This window comes from Rhipicephalus microplus, chromosome 1, assembly GCF_043290135.1.
Source record: "Rhipicephalus microplus isolate Deutch F79 chromosome 1, USDA_Rmic, whole genome shotgun sequence".
NCBI classification, from domain to species: Eukaryota; Metazoa; Arthropoda; class Arachnida; order Ixodida; family Ixodidae; genus Rhipicephalus; species Rhipicephalus microplus.
This window is the reverse complement of record NC_134700.1, coordinates 266,643,068-266,667,283: the sequence shown is the minus strand read 5'-3', so window position 1 is coordinate 266,667,283 and position 24,216 is coordinate 266,643,068. Positions and strand designations below refer to the sequence as shown.

Below are 24,216 nucleotides of genomic sequence, written 5' to 3'. Positions count from 1 at the left end.
TCTGTACAAGTATTCATCCGCGTCGCGTCGTCTGTTCGGCCGCAGCCCCCAGTGCCTGCTCGCATGCGTAGGGAACGGGAGGTGCTGCTGTACAGCGGCAGGACGATGAAGAACGAATGCGAAACCGTGGAGTGTCGTCAGGGGAATGCAGAGTGTAAGGAAAAAAAGACCACATTGTTTTTGTGTTGTGATTTACTCTTTAAACGACGTTCCACTACGTCACATGAGCATTTTTACTTAGACACTCGAAATTGTTGCGTGCCCAACGAAAAGCTTCGCACCACTAGAATTTTTTTTTTTAATTGGTTGGTTACAAGGAACGCCGACTAAATTTCAAGGCCACACACGCACACACACACACGCACACACACACACGCACACACACACACGCACACACGCACACGCACACGCACACACGCACACACGCACACACGCACACGCACACACGCACACACACACACACACAAACGCGCGCGCGCGTAATGAAAGGATTATTTATACCGAATAAAAAGTACAGGGCGAAATTTGCAACCCCCCCTCCTTTTCAATGAGTAGGATAAAGGAACGCCCCACTCCCCCCCCCCCCCCTCCCGTGCGCGCGCCTATGCACAACGTTATAAAGGTGACACAGACAGCAGCATTATCAAGGCTTGGCGAATGAATGATCGCTCATTTTGAAATTACCTTTCACAGCGATCGTGCAAGCGAGATTATCCGCAGATCTTGCCTGCTTAGCGGCGGCGCACAGTGGCAGGCACTGTGAACGCCGTTCTCGCGTTCCCTTGTTTACAAAGCTGCTACTGGAATATCGATATGCCAAGTCAGTGACTGGATTCCCACACAGTCGGTGGGCGTTATGGATGAGTGATGCCTCTACTCCAGCAAGACGGTTTGTGTTGCGGTTCATCTTGTCGTGCACTGTATAGCTGCTTCGGGACACCTGGTTGTGTGCAGTCGCTTAGCGAAAGCAATCTAATATATTGCAGTGTACGTAAAGGACAGGTGGGAAGACAAACAAGCACCACTCCATCAGCCCCATCTTCACCTCTCGAAAAAAAAAACGCACACACACCGAGACCACAACAAGGTCTAGACCGAGAAATAATGAATGCTTGTCCCTCTTATGAAATCAACAGGTGTAAGAAATACAGATTGCATAACACTTTGCGGCACGAAATAGCGACGCAATTTTGCTGGTATCGTCACCTGAGCGATAAACAGAAGAAAAAAAAACAATTGTACTTGAAGTGAAAAGAAGGATTAGGGCTGAAACTATCGTCTCTTTAACGTATGCTGTAACGCGGCCGCTGAATGAAATTCAGCGGCCGTGTTTCTCATCCAGCAGCCGTGGCTGTATATACAAAACATGGTCGAAATCAACTCAAGAAAAAAATAACTGTCAGAATTGAGGCACATGCAATGAATTTATGATGTCTTCACAAATATAATGTGTGGTTGAAATTAACTTAAGAAAAACTTACGGGTCAGAATTTTGACCCATCAGACCGAATAAAATGTTTAAATAATTTATACGTTTTTATTACCTCCCACTTTCAGTTCCATCGAGTCGGAAGTTTTTTCCGCTAGCAACAGTCGCCCCTCAGTGCGGGCTTCATCGGGTACGACTTCGCCTCTGCGACTAAAGTTCTTTCGCTTTCTATTCGAGTCAGAAGAGAAAGCAAGCAAACATTAAATAAACTTTAGCCGAGGATGTCTTATTATATTTAATTGTTGTTCCGATAATAGGCACGTGGGCATGTTCATGTTTCACTGCTTGAACCCCTTAATAAGCGAGTACTATATATGGAGAATAACCACGTTGGAACGTCGCAAGTTGCATTTTCGTTCCTTATAGTAAGGACGAACATCTTTCAAACGATGAACTTGTGCGAGCAGTGCAGTCTACAGTTTGTACGGATTGATGGCCACTCTCTCCAAGTCACATGAGATTGGGGAGCAATGTCTGCCCCATACACCGACTTAATAGAGATGGGGGCGGTGCGATGGACCTCACTTAGCTCCCCTTCCCGTCAGGGGGACACCCTACGCTCGCTTATGCATCACGCAAACATCTTATCGTGTCGCAGTGCACCGCAATCAGTTGAGACATTCAAGAAGTACGCTACCTCTCAACCTGCATTGCAACGTAGATGACGAAAGCATTGAATTGGACTAAATAGACAAGCCTATCAGACGGAAATCGCGAGTGATTCCACTGTCACCTACTGTCATTCGAAACAACAATCTCCTGCATAATGCGTTGTCTGCGCAGCCACTATACAGCCCAGCTTGGCAGAAAAGGTGGCTTTCAGGATCGCAATGCATTTGTTAGTTTGTTACGGGCTGTGAGGGTGAATGAACGGTTACACGACTTCCAAGCTCTAGATGCCAGTTATTCCCATATTATCAGGTAAACTGCACAGTTTTTCCCATCTTGCACCTATACCTGCTTTGCATATGCATGTTGCTTGTACGCACCCGCACTGTTTATGTTGTACTCGATGTTTTAGTAAAGTGCAAATGCTGTCGTAAAAAGGACTTACTCATAGAGCTAGCACCTAAGTGCGACAAATGCATGCCGAACCCCAAGCTCTGATTATCAGCGCATCTCCCATCAAGGAAATCAATCAGACATATTCAAGAAATACTTTGACAGTCAGTCGCATTAACTTACGCGGTATTTTTGAAAAGTAGAAATATGGGCACAGACTAACCGGCACAGGGTCTGCTAAATCATGATCGCATTGCCTCAGCAGGTACACAGCAAGGCAGCTGACTGTAAACCACCGAGACACTGAACAAGGCCACTCACTTTAGAGGCAGCAATATTATGAACTTTAAGAAAAGGTAATTAACGTTGTATATTTTCCCTTTCGATCTCGCTCTTTGTTTTCTATCACTTTTTTTCGTGTCTGTCTCTTTCTGCCCTTTCCTGTGTTTTTCTCTGTTTTTCTATCTTTTTATGTTTTTATTCTCTTCATTTTTCTTTCTCTCCTCTGTCTTTATTATGCCTTTTTTCTATCTTGTTTTTTCTCTCTCTCACGTATTTCTCTAGCTTCACTTCCCCAACCCGAGTTTTCATTTAACGCTCGCAGCTGCGGTACTTGATAGTGAAGTTTGTCCAGTTCTTGCGGAGCATACCCAAATGTGTAGCTGTACAATAGAGTTTTCTACACACAGGGTGTCCCAGGTAACTTTAGCCAGAGTTTAAAAATATGCCGGCATACGCAATTACGATGCGACCAAATGTATGTTGTTCACCGTTGCCTGGAGTTAGTCATACTATTTTTTTGTGTTCTCAAATACAGTTTAATTAAATATGTTTAATTAACTAGCTTTTTCAGAAACAAAGATGCATAAAAAATTTCAATTAGAAGTTTGCATATCGGTTTGCAAAACGTCCAAATAGATAGTTTTGAACCTTATATCTGTTAAGTAGTAGCGTTTTTCTGCTAATTACAAATGCCCGCGAAACAAAAAAAAATACTACGTGACAAACCCACTTGCGCGTCAGTGCGCACGATAATTCTAGTGCTCCCTAACGTTCCGCGTACGAATGACACACTTCCCTGGCACCTGTTCATGACAATAATAAGCAGTTACAGTGGTTATCGTTTTTGTGGCCGATAGCAAAACGTGTTCATCGTAAAACCAGCCCCATCATTGCGGCCCTGTGGAGACAGCACAATGGGCCAAATGCCATAGTCGCTCGTACGCATAACGCTATAGGGAGCACTAGAATCATTGTGCGCACAGGCGCTCTAGCGGGTTTGTCACATGGTATTTTTTGTATTTCGCGGGAATTTGTAATTAGCAGAAAAACACTAATAACTGACAGATATAAAGTTCAAAACTGTCGGATCGGACATTTTGCAAACCGATGTACAACTTTATCATTGAAATTTTTTATCCATCTTCGTTTCTTAAAAAGTTAGTTAAATAAACATATCTAATTAAACTGTATTTGAGAACACAAAAAATAGTATGACTAGCACCAGGAAACGGTGAGCAACATGCATTTGGTCGCGTCGTAATTGCGTGTGCCGGCATATTTTTGAACTCTGGCTAAAGTTACCTGGGACACCCTTATACACTGGGGAAAACTCTGACGCTAGTGTCTATGAGAGCTACAACGCAAAGTACTTGAGCTGCAGCATGGGAACGATGGGCAGTGCACGGATTTGTCTAGTCTTGCCTAATCTTCGTTCTTTTGGCTCCGTTGGGTACCGTGTGGCCTGAATCTGCTTTGCGGAAATACGAAGTAAGGCAAAGGTTTAGCAGTTATACGCTTCACCACCTTTGAACTCTTTAGGCTCAGCAATTCGAATCGGCTCACACGGTTTACAACGGTCCATTCTTTTATCTGAAACAGAACCAAAATGCAATGATAAACAAAGCCACGAGTGCGTTTGAAGCCTGCAGGCTCAAAGACTAGGCAAATTGGGTAGGTAATGATGGGTAGGTACTACCCATCATTCCAATGGTGGCTGAACGATTGCAGCACCAGAGGCCGCTCTAGTTAACTTTTAGAATACTCTATGGTTGGCACGACGAAGCACAAGTTACCGATGGCTTAAACATTTTTTTTTTTTTTTTGCTGAAGCAATCATGTCACGCTGACGGCGCACTCGTGAACACCATCGAGCGCCAGCGCTGCAGAGCTGGCGAATCGAAGAGGCATACGTGTTCGAATTGAATGCCCGCGATTCGAGCCAGCGTTACGGTCTCTGAGTCAACCGATACCACGGCCACATCGGCCAACATACGAGAGAAAAACATTATAGAATATCCACGTAGTGAATGATGATGAGTGGGGCGAAGCGTCCGTCCGTCCGTCCGTCCGTCTGTCTGTCTGTCTGTGTGTCTGTCTGTCCGTCCGTCCGTCCGTCCGTCTGTACGTCTGTCTGTCTGTCTGTCCATCCGTCTGTCTGTCCATCCGTCTGTCCGTCCGCTCTTATCACACTAGAGCATGCATCGGAAGGACGGACGCTTCACCCCACTCATCATCTTTGACTCCATGGATATTCTGGCTACGCAGGACGTACAGGACGACCGACCAGTAGATGCTATTGGCCTCGAGATCTCGGACTGCCGCACTCTCGCGTGTGACGTCAATTTGAGGATTCCACTTTGAACCGCGTTGCAGCCGCCGCAGCTCACGCAGATCATCTGCTCCAGACGGAAACTTTGTTGAACTAACAGCCTCACGAGGGTCAATGAACACCTTCAACGACTGTTTTCGAGCGCGATTATAATCTTGTTTTGGTTGCGGTCCAATTTACAGGGCCAGGAAATCCCCCGGATGGCCGACAAGTGCGCCGAATCTACCGACCGCATTGCGGGTAGCAAAGTGAAACTACGTGTGTCTGTGTGTGTGTGTGTGTGTGTGTGTGTGTGTGTGTGTGTGTGTGTGTGTGTGTGTGTGTGTGTGTGTGCGTGTGTGTGTGTGCGTGTGTGTGTGTGTGCATGTGCGTGTGTGCATGTGCGTGTGTGCGTGTGTGTGTTCTAGCTCGTTATCACACTGTCCACCGTACGATACTATTTGTTTCGGGTGTTTTTTTTTCTTTCGATGTTTCAATAATTGTGCCTTTCTCCGGCATTTACAAGCATGCAGATAAGGCTTTTGAAACGTCGCGGTGTCTCATGGAGGGCGAGGCAGTGTAGGACGCAGGTCACGTTGTTGAATGCGCGGCTGCCAAGGAGACCTCGTCCCCATCGCGGCTCTCGTCGCGCAAACAAGTGGACTTGCGAATCCGCCACGCAACGTCCCCGCTGTGATCGACTGTGGCGAATGCTCGCTGTTCGTGCAAATCAGGATGGGTCAATGTCTACGCGTGTAACTCAGCATGTGCAAAGCAGGTTGAGGCAATGCCTTCGTGTAACCTAACATAGAAATCATGTTCGCTGAAGGTCTGCAGTTGCTGTCGAGCTCATATCACATTTTGCGCTGTGTTAATGTTTCTAAATTAAGAACCTATAGTTACAACTCTGAATTATAGTTTGAATATGTAATGTTGCCGCCATTCCTAACTTAATAGACAGATTTACTTGCGCGTCCGCACGGCTCCTGCGGACGCGCAAATAAATCTGTCTAATAATGAAGTATTTAAATGTAGTGCCACGAATTTCTGTTATTTCTGCCAATGAAAAGAGAGCATAAATATTTTGCAGCTTTAAAATTCGTATTTCCATTACAATATGACACTGCAGGTCATAGAGGTGGAGTATAAATTCATATTTTATGCATGAGCCTAGGAAGGCCAATACAATTGCAGTATAATAAAGCTAACATAATCCATATGTGCCTTTTTAACATTTAACAATGTGCCGCACTTGCCATGGAGACCAGCGGCCGCATGCAGTTCTATGAAACAAAGCGCCGTCCTTTCAAAATGAGTTATTTATTTCGTTACCGCGCGAAAATGGTTGTTTTTCACATGTCTCGGAAAGATCGTTTTTGTCAGTTTGAAAAGTACTGTAGCACACATTGCAGCACACAAAACTTTGAAGAATGAAATGCTCTTTCCAAAAAATATAGGCTGCAAAGCAACAAAAATGTTTTAAAATGAATAAAAATGTAAAAAAATGAAATTTTACGACACCTGCTGGTAAACATTGCAATGAAAAACATTATATTTGCGAAAATATTCGAAACAAAGAAAATTCAGAATATAAATTTTGAAGATAAATGACCCAGCAACAGTATAAAAAATAATGAATGTTGAACGAAATGTTTCTTTTCACATAGACAAAGAATATCAGAACCGACGTGCTGCTTTGCTGCTCATGCCATGCGGTGAAGCATTGCATGGTTTTTCGTGAGACACAATTGTACTCGTACACTTTCTCAGTAAATTTTTGTTGTCTTGCGATAAGAGTCTTCAGGGGTCCCAATATATATGAATACCCGTTATGTGAATATTCGCTCTATAAATGAGATACCCACTGAAATTCGCTATTTCATTTAGCGTCACCTCTTTCCGTGAGCCACCTCACTCCGCATAGATTGGCGTTCCAGTATATGCGTCCGAGCATATTTCATTGCTTTTTTGAGTATATCGTATTAAAAAAAAGGGACAATATCGCGGGCTGTTCTAAAACGTTTCGCTCTGTTCCGTAGTCAGCGCCAAGATGTGCTCCGGAGGCCTTATTGCTGTTAGGAGAAACTCTGCAGCCAGCGCCAGCACAACGCGCCCCAGCGAAGTATGGACCACGCACGTAACCAGAGTAGCTGTATTATTGTGTGCAAAGGTGACAAGCTATACGCACTTGCGGTGGAGGAAACAGCTTGAGGGTGTAAACAAAACAAACCCATAAACGACTGCAGGTTTGTCTCAGGCTGACGCAAATACTCGTCGCCATAAAACTTGAAGATGAGGTGCTATCATCCTCGAACTCTAAGCTTGTCCTCACTTAATTCAGGTGGGGTTGCCAGACAGTTTCGAGTAGCGCATGTGTTTTGCAGCGCTGGTGCGCACCCATGCGCTTGACGGCGATGTCATATATAGGAGCGACTAGTGGCGCTGCACGCGACCCCGTGTCTCATATAATGATGAAAACAAAACCAAAGCTAACGGAAACTATTAGAAAAGGCCACTTAGACACTTCAAACGCGCGGTGGACCTTCGCAAACATTTTTGTACAACAAATTTTTTTTTGATTGCTGCGAACAACTCTTTATTGAATATCTGGCATAAACTTCTAGCAATTATTACTCGACAAAGTCAAATGGGGAAACTAACACTTTACTCCAATATTTGGCTTGCAAAGGTACTTTTCAATACAGAAATGTGATGCTACTTTAGCACAACCACGAGTTCGTCAGCCTAGCGCACTTTTCTGACAATAAACGCACAATGGTTTGGGCAAAAGTCTGTCAAAAATCACTATGAGGCCGAAACAGGCGAATTAAAATTGATTATGAAAGTTGAGTGACTGGACTAATTACTAGAAAGTTCTGGGTGCACGAGGAACAAATTTAACGTGTCAAAGTCCATGATTCAAAAGCGTCGATTGCCGGTGATTGATCTGAATAGGCGTGGTAACAAAATGGTTAAAAGTGGGGATCCACAGTTGTTCGAACAGCGTCGGTAGCCACCACACATCAGATAACCAACTGAACTGCTTCTTTGTCGAGCTTTATCACGCACACTGGTGTATATACGGCACCGGGCTTCAAAACGAACGCGCGCGAATCCCTAAATTGACGTCATACAAACGCCGTTCGCAGCGCCACCCTCGGTCGCACCAGGCCAATAAGGAACTTCGCCCCTGAAGCAACCAAGTGCGACGATGCAGCGCAATCAAGCACTTCGCGCGGTGTTACAAGCGTTGCGGACAAGCGTTGCGGTATCACAATCGTTGCGGTATTCTGCATTTATAAGAGAAATCTTGCCCCATAGCCGACAACTAGGGCGCAGCTTATGGGGCGTGCTCAAAACGCTTAAAAAATCAGCAAGGCTTATTTCTTATATAGCGTGGACAGGCGTCGGGACGTGCAAGAGCGAGTGATATAGTTGTAAAAGAAACTGCAGCCGAATTCGGAAAAAAAAAATTATCGTTCGCCCAAATACACTGCCACTATAGTAACCCGCTTCCTCAAAGAATTTATGTCCCTTGAAAGATATAGCAGGAACGGACGCACCTCTTTTCTATTTCTTCTGCGAGCGTGCGCAAGCGTGGAAGCAGCCAAATGTAATACTGCGTTTGCGCGCTTGCGTGTGTAGTCGCGGAAAATTTCTATTACGGCGAAAACCTTAGAAACCTCATCAAAACGCGAAAATACATATAATCGCCGCAACAATAGCGATGCAAAAAAAACATCAAGTGACGTCATATCTACATGACGTCACCACTGCATACAAATTTGTGACATCATCGTGACATATAACGTGACGCATTCCCATGACATCATCGCTACGTCAAAGGCGGGCCCGATCACGAACGCAGGAAGCTTGCAACGTCTCCGTGCTCGGCTGCTTATCCAAAGGTTGGGGGTTCGATCCCGGCAGCGGCAGTCGCATTTTCGATGGAAACGGAATGGTAGAGGTCATATACTGAGTGATGTCAGTGCACGTCAAAGAACACCAGATGGTTCCGATGACCTCCGCTACGTGGCGTCTCTCATAATCGTACTGTGGTTTCGGGAAGTAAAACACCAGATATTATTATGCAATGTTTTCCGATTCTAGAGGCAGTGCGTAAAACCACGCTAGTTGCAGAAAGCTGTTCGATGGAGGGCGGTTCAAAACCAATTTATCGAGTGAAATACATAAAAAAGATGATCCCAACCTTTTATAGTCGTCTTCGGCGAATGCACGAGGCACACTGCGAACTTTTTCATTCGTTTTGCTTGTCGATCGAGCCCCAGAGGGTGAAGAGGTCACCCCGTTTGGTGCCGACACCCGGCTGAGCCGGCCAGTTGGGTAAAAAAAAAAAAATGATAGCAGTAGCATTGTGCGAACTGAGGAGGGAATCTGCGTTGTATATTTCAAGAAACAGGTATATAGAAAAGCGCGTCAAAATTGGATTCCATACTGATTCGAGATGGTATATCATACTACGAAGCTTCAAGAGCACGAACCTTCGCTGACACTTTAGTACACGAAAAAAAAAAAAAAAAACACCCGAGCTGTACGACGACGCACGGACATCAAATAGACGACGGACTCGCTCGCTGGATTTCGTGCCGACCGGTTGTGCCGCCACGATCTCCGACGACAGCGCGCAGCTCTGGCCGACTGGCTCGCCGTACACGCACGCCATCTCCTGACGCCGACAAGAGCTCTCGCCGAGTGGTGCCCCGTCCTCGGACTCCCGCGACTGTGTCCATCTCCTTCCTATCTTCTCCTTATTTTTTTGTATGTGGGTCTCTCTGTCCCTGCCCCTATCTCTATCCCTATCTCTTTTATTCCTCCCTATCCCTTTTAATCTCTCCTTACTCCCATCCCTCGTGAGCCACTGTTGAGGTGTCGCACTATGATGCAGACAGTTACGGGGATCACTTTTATTTTATTTTATTTCTTTTAAGAATCACTTACTGCTACTATAGTGGACGACGCACATTTCAACAATGATTTCAACAGCATAAAATATGCCAGAGGGTATACGGCGTAATGAAGCACGTTCTAAATACACGCGCCACGCTTTCGGCAACGACGGTTACTTCGAAAAATATTGCACCAACGCTAGCTAGGTTGCGCGTGCAACTCAGCCCACGTCAAGTTGTTGGGAAAGACTACAAAACAAAAAACGCAAGGTGGTGAACCAGTTTGTTATATTACGTACAGGGAAGGGCTTATGAGACGAAAGAAAAGAAAGGATATAGTAGTGCTAAGTGGTTGTTTATTTATAAAAATACACACACACACACACACATACACACACACACACACACACACACACACACACACACACACACACACACACACACACACACACACACACACACACACACACACACACACACACACACTAAGGCAGTGGTTTCAAGCCTGAACGAGTGGAGCCGGGTAGCTTTCTTTGTTTCTCTTCTGTTTTTGTTTTCTTTCTTCTTCTCTTTCCCTCCTGTTCTCATTTCCATTCTTTTCTGTGTTTTTCTTTGTTTAGTTTTATTTATTCGTATTTTTTTCTTTCTATTTCTATTTCTCTCTTGCTTCATCTCAGATTGTATACATCGCTTGCGTTGCGATGCTGCCCTAGTCATAGTAGTAATGTCTGCACTTTATATCATCCTCAAAGAACTCGAAGAACAACAACAAGAAGAATTTTCTCTGGCGTGAGCACGCGCTCAATATGCTACATCTGGTTATGCTGTATGCCTGCGATACGAAAAGCGGTGACGACAGAATACGACAGCATGCAACAGCCTGGTCTTTAAAGTGCTACACACTTGAAAGAAAAAAGAAGGATGAAAATTAAAGTTTACTTCTTGCTGCACTGTAACTGTCTGGCAAAAGCTTCCGACATCTAAAGCTTGCTCGTGACAGCGCTGTAACTGTCTAGCATTAGTTTTTTGACACCTGAACGGTGACGAGCAGAACGGTTGGGAGGAGAGACAGAACAGCAAAACGAGAGAGATGGGACGGCAGATAGGAAGAGAGAGAGAGACAATAGTGAGGCTATGCCGTTCAAACAGGAAGTCTGCTTCGGCATTACGATTCCCAAAGTTTTGCGTCAGGTGCCCCACAAGTTTCCCGGACGTTCGCGTAAAGTTTCCCGACGACGAACCACGATGAAGAGCATGAAAAAAAGTTATTCCCGAGTGGGCACCGTCGCGAGGATGAGCGCAAGTCGATGTGTAGACTTGTTAGCATCTATGCGGAAGCGAACGGCGCACAACTTTTCCCCCCAACTGGAATCCCTTCGTGCGGCGGTGAGAGTGAATGGATATAGGGCGACCGCTCTCGCCAGAGCCCCGATCGAAGCACCGCGACCCAGACACCCTGTGAGACTAACAGGAGCAAGACTGGAGCGTCGGGCCTTTCTTGTTACTCCGGCGGCTGTCTGGCCCGGTGTATACACTGCTGGCCGTGCAGCCGCCACTAAACGGCGAGGAAAGTCTTCGTCGCGAGAGAGCGGGAGACCCGTAAGAAAAGTATGAATGGCGAGACAGAATGGGCAGGGAGAGGGAAGGCTGGTCTGTCTGTGTGTGCGACCACGTGTGTGCGTGCGCGCACTTGCGGAGAAAAGAAGCGACGCTATTTGGATAACAAAGCGAAATCGCTCGTGAGAGCGTATTTGATGTGTACAGCAAGGCTAGGCTTAGAAATGGAAGTTGTTCATGTTTTGTGTCCACGGCTGTACTGTTGGAGCCTGGACACTTACCAGAGCGTATATTTTTTTTTTTCACTGCACGCGGATACCGTTGGTTCTCTTTTACCTACATGACAGCGTTTCCATTGGGTCGATCTGCCCTGACTCGACACATCACCGCACTCTTTTTTTTTCTTTGTACGAGCGTCAAAGACGTGCACATAAGTTACCTTACGTGTGTTCATCCCTGGCGTTGCTGCTTTACGTCGGCCAGAGCGGGTTCCCATGTTTCACAATTGCGGGCGATATCTTTCTGGTAAGCGAATTCATCGTTAATCGTCTCATAATCTATTTTTTTTTTATTCCTCAACTATCTCGAGGTTACTCGAAGAAGAAAAAACTTCTCTTGCTCGCGCCCAGTACCCCAGAACAGAGTTTGTACGAGACGCTCTTCACAAACGCCTCCCGGCAGGGAGGGCATGTGCGATCCGAAAGTGAGACGGGCAGCCGCCGGAGTCTCTTATAGTATACAAACACTCCGCGCTCGCCCAGGGGAGGGAGACCGGCGGGGGAGGGGCGACAAAGAAGGCGGGCGAGGGGGGGCCCGCGCCCCTATAAGAAGCGGCGCCAGGCCCCTTGCACGGACTGATCGTGGCACGCTGTGTACCTGCCCAGTTATCCTGGTCAGGCCAACTAGCTTAGCAAAAGTCTCAGCCTGTTGTGTCGCGCAAGTTCCCAGGCTACCCCCCAGGTTAGGAACTTCGTCGCCTTCAGCAGGTCGTCAGGCCAATCATCTCGTGCGGCGGTCCAGCTGCTCGACTTCAGCCCACGGCCTTTCACGGGGTTCCGGAGACCAGCCACTTCCGCAGTTCCCGCGAGGAGAAGATGAGGACGTGCCGAGGGTCACCTCGCGGTCGTCTGTCGACGGCGCTGTTCCTGTTGGTCGCGTGGGCGGGCTCGGTCAACGCCGACGTCTCCACCACAGGCTGCGGCAACGAGTCGACGTCGGCGCCCGCACTGCAGTTGCTGTCGCCAACCCCGCTGCTGAGGCCCAATGCGTCGGCGGCCGAGGCGCTACAACGCAGGGCGGACGAGCTTTCCAACGCCGTGTCCAATACCAGCTTTGCCGAGTCCCGGAACAACGTCACTGTCTACGAAATACGGCACAGGTGAGTCGACCAGACTCAGCGCGAACCTCTAAGGGAAAAAGCCGCATGCCGGACACTTCTCGAGTCTTAACCAGTCTTCTGGCTGGTTCCTAATGCTGAGAACGCTGTATATGCATCGTGAGCTCATGTAATGTAAAAAACAATCTATTTGAACAAGAATACTTATCTGAGTTATCATTACTCTACATAGTCACTGGTAAAAAGGGTAAATCTGTTATCTTGTATAAGGGCAGGTAGAGCGTGGGCGGAGCTCCTTGTCCGGGATCTCCATGAAGAACTCCGCAATCTCACAGGCCTATACCGGAATAGGGGCAGACGCGTCTTAGGAGGTCCGTAGCAGAGATCATTTTCCCGCGGCGAATGGGATGCACGGGAGGGAAACTTTTTGTGGCGCATTCCACCGTGTCACTCATGAAAGCCGTTGGTGAACTACCCGTGCCGAGGCGAGTAGTTTCCCGACAGGTATAACATTTTCTTTAGCAAGCAATTGTAACATACGATGTTTGGTGAATATGGGCCAATATTTAAAGAACGTGACGGCGTGTGGTGTTTTTTAAGGCATCAAAACAAGCCGTGGCACTGGAAGATCGGTATAGTAAGTGTGCAGGCGATTGGGCTAAAGTAAGGCCCATATTCAGAAAAAATCACTCGGGTTAGAAGAATCCACAAGAGAAAACTTACGTCGATCCTGACATTGAACACGTTAGCTACGAGGGTGGCCAGTGTATGACAAGGAACACTTACGAATCGAAATATCAGTGAAGACTGGCCCGGGCGCCGTATTCGTAGAGAAAGACGTTTTTACACCAGAACTGCCCATAAAAGCATAATCATGGCAGTACCTATGCTAGATGTATGACTAAAGAAGGCGGCCAACCAATAACGATAGAGCACTTACGAAATAACGGCTGCACGAATTCGGCCACGAACGTATTACTTAGACCTTGATTCTTTTCTGGACTTGTTAAAAATCGTGAAGACAAACAAAAATAACTCAATTATGAAATATAAAATATGTAATATAGCAATACGGACAAAATCTTATTGCAAACAAAATCTCTGAAAACTTACAAGGGGGATTAGATTCAGCCTATGTGTTGTACGTCACCACAAAATATGCGACTAAGCTATGCAAAAAGACTTCTGCAAAGTGTCTTTCACCATACGGCGTCTCTCGTAATCATGTCGTGGTCTTGGGAAGCTAAACCTATAGCAATCTTTATTGGTAAAAGCGTCATGAGGAGTGGCCCTTGCTCGGCAGTGGTCGTAGTTAGGTTGATAATGATGATGACCAGGAGTGCACCACAAAATCGCCTAAGTTGTCACGGCGACCTATAGAGCTACGTGGCTCTCGATTTTACAGTCTCAACGCACGTATCCTGCAGCTGCATGCGTTTAGGGCGCATTAGAAGACGCAGTTTACTGAACTGCTATGTCTGGTTTTATTCCAAAGTAACGAATTTTCAAGCTTGTCGCATTGCTTCTTAAAGGTTATACCGATATTCGCATTTTTTTTTTTTCGTTTTAAAAACGAACAGAAAAATCGAAGGCGCGGGCAAAAATCCTGCCTCCTTTAGCGACATCTTCTCAACCTCCCGGCCTTTTCACTCCTTCTTGCTTTTGTTCAATGCAACATATATGTACTTCATGCAAACCAGTTCATTGGTTCAGTTGTTTTAGCACGCGCGCGTTAACATTCGTCCAAATAGAAAAAAAAAAACTGTAGCCGCCACACCGTGCTCATTAATCTTCACTGGCCAGCGGCGGGTGCTTTGCGCTAATGATAGCTCTCGCCGCGATAACCAGGTGGCCAACACGCCGGCGCTAATCAATTCTGGAATACTATAATCATTCCTTCAAGAAAACAAAATATTCGCGAACACTTCCAAAGTGATCACTTTCTTTATTAAATATCCCTATGGTCCAAAGACCATTTACAATTATTGAGGATGAAACGTGAAGTATTTCTTTTTTTTTACACAATGAATGGAACTTTATTTTCGGGCATATATAGAGTTTGCCCCCGAAGTAAGGCAAAATCGGAACTTAAGACCTCCTTACTATACCTTACCTCGTCAGGGGAACAGTAATGGCTTATTTGAGCGTTACAAATTATCTACGACATAATCAATAATTACAGTAATGACATCCACAGTTAGTACATCATAAAAATGCAGTATGAACAACAGGGACATAATTATTAACGCGGTAACTAGTGACACTTAGCAACACTTAGTATAATAACAAATGCCGTAACCATCTTTATTATTATTGAAGCCACACTTGCATTAATATTTATACGACGCATTCAATTCTGAAGCAGAATGCACGTTCACTAAGAAATGTTAAAACTTACTAATTGTTTTTTTACTCGATGGTTTGCATAGCGTTAGTGAATATTGTGTGCAAGTTGGCCTCGACAATGCGCTCCACTGTAACATGTCTGTATGCTTGCCCACATTTCTCGTAATATGCCCTAACCTTGCCGGTTACGTGGTTATTGTAACCATTTTTCACCACTCCCCCCCCCCCCCCCCCTCCCTTTAATTTTTTGCCTTGGTATATATTAGCAGGTCAGAACATACTGACTCTGACCGACTTACTTCTCTGTCTTCACCCTAGAAACTCTCTCTCCCCCTTCTCCTTTCGATGTAGAGTTTTTTTTTCTTCTCCGAGAGTAGTTTAGCTAACACAGGGCGAAGGAACACTCGATTAATGTGTCCAACTCCTTGGCCCTCACTGAACGATTTTCTATCATCATTTGCCTCAAAGCAACCTTTCCCCAACACTTCGCACGGGACCCGTATAAGGTACTTCGCAATAGGTGATAAAACAAACACGGCGCTCGTTTTGTCTCGCGCCTGTCTCGTGTCTTTGCGCGGTTCGAGCTTCAATCCCGGGCTTCATACCAACTCGCCCAGACTGAGCTTCATACCAACTCGCCCAGACAAGTCAGGCAGCCCGTCAGAATACTTTCGCGGTAACTTGCACGCCTTCCTATACCTTCTCGTTTCCTTTATCACCGAAAACAAAAGCACACAAAGAAAGAAAGCATTCCTTCGATGGACGAAGGGAACACGTGTGATCGATGCGATGATCGGTTGCTCGAAGCGGGCCGGAAGCCGCGCTTCCCTCGGTGTCTTATTTCTCCTCTTCGAGGCGTCCTGGGAAAGAACTCTTCGGGAGACAACGCGAGGCGAGATGATGTCGGAATGCGCGCGCGGGCACGCACGATAGCGTCACGCGATGCGGTCTGTATACACCGACGACGCAAGATCGCAAGCGTGAGAGAATTGGCGGAAGAGGGAAAAGCCGAGAGCGCGAACGCCGACGTGATGTGCGCAATTGACCCTCCCAAGCCAATTAATGGTTTATTTGTTGGCTTGTTCTCCGGAAGGCGATCCAGTGGGGCAACGTAACGACAACGGAGAAGAAGGTTATTGTTATCAGCATCATTGTCTTCGTGTGTCTACATCATTATATACGCACGGAAAGTGAGGGTATTGTTATATCTTTCTTGTTACATTTACCCCCCACCCCCCCCCACCCAAAAAGACAGTTTTTCTTTTTTTTTAGAGATATATACATTGGATCGAGCACCATAATCTCCGATGTAATCCGCAGTCTTTCTATTTTATAACCCCCCTTATTCAGAAACGTCACGATATTTACAAAACCACCCAATTATTGGCCAATTACCCACCGTGGGTGAGCCCCAAAGTTGATAGGCGAACAGGCAGAAGAAGAAGACAAGCTAGGGTTGAAGGAAAAACAAACAATTAATTGGGAAACTCGGCCACCGACAGTTTGCGCAGCTAATGAAATAGTTTCAAAGAGAGAGGCCTGGTGAGCTATGTGGTTACACTCGTCGAAAGATATCATAGCGCTAGTCCCTTTTTCGTCTCAGTTCTCCTCCGTGTCGTCTAGCACTCCGATACCTCTTGATTAAAAAAATACCACTAGTGAACCAGGCGGCGCTGTCACTGGCGTGAATGGTCACTGATCATAAACCTCACGACGTCAATCTGGAGTAAGCCCGTATTAGTGTAGACTCATGTTAATCCATCCTTGTAAACATGTAAAGTTGTACCAACTTACATGTTTCACCTATATGTCGTAGGCGAGCTTTTCCACATAACTCCGGCTTAGTGCAAAAAAAACAACAACTGGTAATTAAAAAAAAAATATTTCCTCCCTCCCCTTGAAAAGGAACACTTTTTAGAAACATTAAGAAGTGACAGCCTTGGTCTGTTTTACATAGGCTACTTAATGCATAAAGGAGCTTTTCAGACAGGGACAAGTTCGGTTCAGCTTTGCGGGATATCCCTTGAAACTTCTGAAGTATCAGTATATTCATTCCACTGCAGGGCCCTCACCAGGTAAGAAGCAATGAATTTTCTTTTTAAAGGGGACGAAGTTGGAATTGCACTTTTACCATTGTCCACCAAAACATGCATTTATAGCAGAACAAATGCTATTCCCCAGTTACAACGCACTTCGCTTTGTCAAACAGGCCAGCGCCTCCCCTAACCGGCGCAATAATTTCTTGCGCTCATTTTCTGTCCATCTTCCCTTTAATTGTTTCCCCTGTCCCAGTGTTTAACGTCGAGGTGTTTCGTAAATACACGTTGGCGCAATGTTTTTTTTTTTTTCTAACAGGAGCGCACTTTGGTACTGTAGAAGAAATCGTGCTTCCTACTGAAGCGGGAGTTCAGGCACTGGCTATTGATCCCAATAACTAAAGTGGGCAGGCAGTAGTTTCGGGAGAAATTTCGCGCCGTCCTGAACAACGCGGGAAACCACAGAACACCTACCGGGAAACATGGGAACGCGCGGATAGGTCGAGAAAGCATCGCCGCGTGTTTAGTCTCGAAAGCGCGAGGCCGGTGAGGCGAAGGTGGGGAGGGTGAGATCCCAGACGGCGGGAGCCCCTTGTTGATGAAATGGGCCAGCCAAGGGCGTGTGACCTCGCGATTCCGAAACAGAGCCATAGCGCGAAAAGCAACACACACCTGGCTGCAGCGCCACGTAGTGTTTTTTTGTGCTCGCCAGAAAGAGAAACAAACAGGCGCGAGGTGCGGCCATGCCAAGGGCGACGAGTCGCTCGCAGGTCGGAAGAGGCATCTCGCGTTGCGGCGCGTCGGGGAGAGAACGCAGACAGACAGGTGTTAGTAGACGCTAGACGAGGTGTGACGTGACGTAACCAGACGGTGGCGGGGGGAACGCTCACCGGCGAGAACCAAAAAATGAGGGGAGTAGGTAGTTTGCCGACGTGGTGTGAGAGTGTGCTGATCGCCTTTCACCGCCGCTGTCGGCGGGAGACCGCGCCAGACGCGCCTTCTCTTCGCCGCCGTAGTCCTGCAGACCCACCACGCGAATCTGCAATCTCGGGCGCTTCACGGAGAGGATCGCTTGCGGAATGACTGCGGCGGCTCGAAAGGCGACGCCTGCATGATTTCATACGGCGTCGCAGTCAGCGAAACCCCTGGGCACGAGACGAGGCCATCGCTTGGCTGGCCACTCTCGTTGTCTTTTTTCTGTACGGTTCTGGTTACACCTCGAACACCGAAGCATTCGCTCCTTGAAGTAAACGAGCAAAACTATACAAAGCGCTGGCTCACCAATCGAGGAAACGAATATGGGACAGACAAACTACACATTTTTTTTTGCCTGTGGTGGTTTTTCTGCCGAGTTGGCGATATGCGCCTGGAGGCCAGTTTTTTCGGTTTTCCGAACTGCTGATCTTCGAGCAACGCGTTACGTTGTAGCAAGTGGTGAGACGACCGTCAGAGTATGTATGCGGCGTACGCACCGACAGCGCAAGAAAAAAAAAAAAAAAAAAACAGCGTAGCGACCATCCCTAGTCCACGGCCGCTGAATACCAAGCCTGACGCGACGATTTACCAAGCTATACCCGCACGGAACTCTGAACGTGGCGTCAGTCGAGATGAAGATGTTTCAAAACGGTGCGCATAGTGTGTTACTTTATTTTATATCGTTGCTTTAGAAAAAAAAAAACAATACTGTAACAATACTGATTGCTGGCCTAGTTGGTACTTGCTTACTGACATGCTTTGGCTGTTAATAACACAAACACAAAGTAAAGAAACACCCAACGATAAGCACAAGCGGCACTTCCAACTAAAGTAGACCGGGCGCAAATCCAGACTTAAGTAACAACGTACAGACATGCACATTCTTCACACAGCCTTAAGCTTATCCAGCTATCGAACAATCTCTTCTCCGATGAGTACAACGTCACCGATGGTTCGCTGACACAACTTTCACCTTTCTTCTTAATGTAATATGCTTCCGTCAACTCACGCGCAGTTTTATGCTTACTTCTATACCTAGAATCTTAAACTCGTTAAAACGTGGTACACACCCGCAGACTTTACAATGCATAGACAAATGTGCCAAGTCATCTTTCATTAAATTTAATTCATGCTCACTAGCCCGTTCATTAATACAGCGCCCGGTAGTCCCGATGTACGAGTTGCCACAAGAAATATGAATCTCATAAACAACGCCTTTGGCACATTTCCCGTACATCGCGCCATGTTTCTTGCCGCATCTCTGACGGATCGCCTCCACCCCCCGAGCAGTTCTCGGGCACAGCTGAGCCAGTTTTACGGGCGCAGAAAATAGAAGCGTTTTTTTTTCCTCAGTTTTGATTGATTGATTTATGGGGTTTAACGTCCCAAAACCACCATTTGATTATGAGAGACGCCGTAGTGGAGGGCTCCGGAAATTTTGACCACCTGGGGTTCTTTAACGTGCACCCAAATCTGAGTACACGGGCCTACAACATTCCTCAGTTTTGACAAAACAACATACATAGATAATAGCCACGAATGCAGCGAGTTTTCTGCACCTGTCCTGCGTCACTAAACTGTGTGCTGCTTGTCAACACTGGACGCATACTTACGGAATCTTCCCGCGCGGGAAGGCTAAGGTTCCTTCCTAGCACGCGCGTGCTAGTGGCCTTAGCCACTCTGTAACTGGGGGAAAGTATTGCACAGTCAACCAGCGAAGTGCTGTAGAACACACAGCAGGCTAGGCTGCACTGGTCTGAGTGGACAGCGCTCACGACCCACGTGAAGCTAACGCTACCTAATATTTGATACGGCTCTGGCCAACACCCAGAGGTTTCCTGCTGTTGGTAGCATCTCTTGCGCCCTCGGGGAGCGTCTCATCCCTCCAGCTTACATCTACGTCAGTGTTGTGGATGGCCGACGGCTTCTATTGTATACGACGTTTGTTCTCCCCAGTGGTCCGCTGCCTTGCAAATTCCGTCGCTCCGATATGACGAAACCGCTTAGTGTGAGGAAACCGTACGAGTATAGTTAAAGTGCACATGGCGTACTTTACCACTTGAGCGAAACAGCTAATTTTTTTTGTTTGTTCCGCAAGAGTGACATATCACCAACGCAGAGTGGATTGACCTTTTTTCGGAAAAGCTTCGGAAGCGCTCAGATAGATTAACAATTAACAGGTAAATGAAACCACCGACAACCAAAACACATCTTTTTTTATATTTTTCACGCAATTTCTTTAGAACACAGAAAAAAATGCCAGTGTGAGGGTATCTGCGAGATAATAGCTCGCCCCCTGACTTGTCTTGCTCCAACAACGATATATAAGTTTTAATTTCGCAATCAATCTTTCCTCGTTATTTTTTTTTGTCTTTTACACATAATGACCAGTCTGATCATTAAATGAAAGCACTTGTCGCCGTCTTCCGGGCTGCAGCCGCGGTGGCTTCCAGAGAAGCACTGCTGCTGCCAACTCCGGGAAGGCGTGGCAAGCGCTGCCGCCTGGGCGTCTACTGTGAGCTCTAACAGGCGCACTCTCCGATGTGGCAGCTGCCTACCCCGTTAAAAAGAGAGCGGCGCGAAACGCTCGCGCGCCACAAAGGGGCTCAAAACAAACCGCCCACTAACGAGGCGTTGAGAAACGGCGTCGTCTGATGCGCTCGGCAAGGGACAGCCTTCGGACCCCCAGACAAGCAGCGGGACACGTCACGGCCGAGTGTTACGTCACGCGTCGGGCCAATGAAGAGCTGCGAAAACTTCCGCAGACAGATGGGAGCAGCGTGACAGCTCTGAAAATAAAAAAAAAATCCGCAACATCCCGCGGCATCCCAAGAAAAGAAAGAAAGAGAGCCGCCGACAACCGCTGCCGCACACGGTCGCCCGGGGAGGGCGTCGTGCTGTCTAGACGACGAGTGCGAGTGAGGTGCCCCGGGGAGACTGGCTCCGTTACAACACGATCGTCCCCGGCTGGCTCGGAGTCACCTGCTGTTGAAGGCGTTCTCGCTGTTGCACCCATCCTCGTCGAAGTGGCCGAGCCAGACTGGACTTGCCCCGTACACCCTGTTTACTGTTTACAACCCCCAGCGCGTCGGTCATGTGCTGCGGAGTTGGGACATGGCGAGAGGGAAACTGAAGTGATGATAGCGTACTGTATGATCAGCGCCTATAGCTATTGCGAATACGCGACTGCAGAGTGCGCTGTCAACACGCTCAAGGCCACGAGGGCTGACGCCACCTCACGCACAGCTGCTGACAACCGCTTAGAAATAGACAAAGGTCACGCGCTGCGGCTCTACATGCAGGCAACCTCACTTCCGTGGTCTCTGGGCCTTACGAAAATAAAGACACCGTAAGTCACAGCAAGGTCAAATAAAACCAGACTTGTCAGAAAGCGCTTAGTTATGAATTATACCTGTAGCTTTGAGACTGTTTCGGGATATGCTAGAGAGAGAGAGAAAAAGAAGAAGAAACGTTATCGAAACCAAAAGCGAATCTTCAAATGCTCAAACGCCGATTCGGCACGTGAATATCGTGGCTTCCGACGCACGTAAATTCTTTAACAAAGCACGGCCCATGAAATTACTCTGAGGCCATGGTGTCGCAACACACGCTGTTGATAGCACCCTTTCCGTGACAGATCCAGCGGAGATGTCACTTGCTACGCAGCATCTGCGATTGGTTTCGCGCTCTGGGACGTGCGCGCATGACTCTAGCAATGTTTCCGAGTGATCTGATTGGACTAGCCCTCAAAAACACGTTGGACAGTGTTGCAGCGCATACACACAGTCGCGTAAACGTTTTATTCATCCGCAGAAAAGAAACTATCAATAAAAGCAAAAAAAACAAGCAAACAAACAAAGTGCAACACAGTGGAAGTGCGAAGAGGTGTGCTTTGCAACGAACACTCAGCTACAGCAGCACGTGTTGATATCAAGCTGATGAAAGGATTTTATTGTTTTACACCATAGATGGATACTAACATTTATTCTGGTACAGAATCAATGTTAGTAAATATTAGTAACATTTATTCTGGTACAGAATAAATGTTAGTATAAAGGGGCAAGACTACAGGCTGCTCCCACGTAGGGACAGGGAGGCCAAGCTTCACCGTGGCATCATGGGCGAACACGGTTAGCTAGCTGCAGGCTATAAATACGCTTCTAAGATGGCGATGAAATATCTCTATCTACTTCGCTGACATCACAATTCAGGAGCGACAGCGGGTCCCGTATTCCGACTCCGATCAACCCGAAAACGATTGCCTCTTGAAGAACTGCGATTAGGGCGCAGCACTTACAAGGTCACGATAGTCGTTGTCCAAGAGCAACGTGGCTGTTAGGCCATGTCGGCAAGACATGACGAATTACTTTCAAGCGCACTCACCAGACGAGGACGATTAAGGAGACGGGAGACACACAGGCGCTAGGCATGTAAGTTTATTGCCTGTGTGTTTCGCCGCTTCGTCAACGTGCTCGTCTGGTTGTGCGATTAGCGAGAGTGTAACAACGAATTAGTTTAGACAGATCATTTATACCCTGAAATCTCTGTTTGTCATTTATTTCCCCAGCGCGGGTTTATTATTACACAAGAAAAATCAATGTCAAAGTCAAAAGTTTGGCATTTAAATTTCACGCCTAAAGCTCCGGTGGGAACATGACGGATCCGAAAGTGTTCTTTTTTTTTGTACTTTGGCCATGTTAGCTCGGTAAAATTTACTGAAATTTGGTATGCTAAATCTCTGACTCTCGCAAATGGCAATGTGCTTCATATTTTACTAATTAGGAATTACACAGAGCCTAGAACACGCCATCAAAGTCTACAACGTTATGGCAACATGCAGATGCGGGAACTTAAAGGTGGCGTCGCCATCCACTCTTGTTTAGTTGTTTTTTTCATGCGTTTTCTTGTTTGCCAATTCCTTCTCGCGGCAAGGGCAGTGTGTTCGGCATCGTGAAAGAGTAATTTATCAATATGAAAAAAAAATCGTATTTCTCTTGAGTGCTCCTTTAAAGATCGTTCAGGAGTGCATCATACACGATGCCGACTATCGGCACCCCAACCATGGCCCCCCGCCGAGCGGCGCGTCCCCCGCGAACTTCCGAGGGATCCGGCTCCTGGCGAAAACGGTCTTTTTCGAGAGAACTCGCAGTGTAAGAAACGCGCTCGAGCGGTAACGCTTGCAAAATGAGACGGAAGCCGGCACCCCATGGGCGCGCACGGCTGCCAAGGCTTCGAGGGACGCACACCAACGCGACGCCTCGCCCAGAAGGTCTATATTTGTCGCCTCACCTCCAGGAGCAGTACTGAAGACAGGGCCAAGTGCGTACTTCGAGCGCACTCTTGCGTAAACGACGTACGGCTGGAGCCATCGGTTTTGCCACAGTGAGGCGCAAACAAGGAGGACAGATCGGTCTTGGGGAGCACGTGTCACACAGGCGACGCTGTTCGAGAAGACTGCTCCAATCGCGTAGATACCGCCGCCCAGCTGCCTTTCTAAAGTCTTCCCGATTCGGCACATTGCCATGTTCCTTATGTTCGAATGGTAGACGCGAACCACGATGAGAATGGTTCGAAACATGACAGTATTTATAAAAATAAACGCCCAGTTCTGTTTCAATATCAGTGGCCAATTTACGGCACGGTACGAGGAATTTCATTCGAAGCATCCTCAAAATCATCCTGCCCCGCGGCGGGATGCTGAAATGTTTTTCAGGCCTCAGTTTCTAGGCCTATAACTGTCCCCACTTGGGAATGCCCTCATAGGGCAACACCGCGGGGCAGTCCCAAGTGTGGACAGTCGTAGGCCAAGCCTAACCACCACGGTAGCCGAAAAAAAGTGGACCAACAAGAAGAAACAATTGGTCAACTACACGATAACAAAAGGGCATATGCATTGAAGCGAACTGCCCCGCCGCGGTGTTCTAAGGTACGCGGCTGCAGACCCGCAGGTCGCGGGATCGAATCCCGGCTGCGGCGGC

The 24,216-nt window shown here is 47.2% G+C and overlaps 1 protein-coding gene across 3 annotated transcripts in view; it reads left to right on the top strand.

The window, feature by feature from the left end:
• Window positions 1–12,425: 12,425 nt before the first annotated feature.
• LOC119187718 (bone morphogenetic protein 2-like) overlaps window positions 12,426–24,216 on the top strand; it is a 46,879-nt gene continuing 35,088 nt past the window's right edge. For all 3 annotated transcript variants that reach the window (XM_075894180.1, XM_075894181.1, XM_037435803.2), the window contains exon 1: window positions 12,426–12,923. In XM_075894180.1, the coding sequence (XP_075750295.1) occupies window positions 12,640–12,923 (284 nt within the window). In that variant the 5' untranslated portion in view covers window positions 12,426–12,639. The remainder of the gene's footprint in view (window positions 12,924–24,216) is intronic.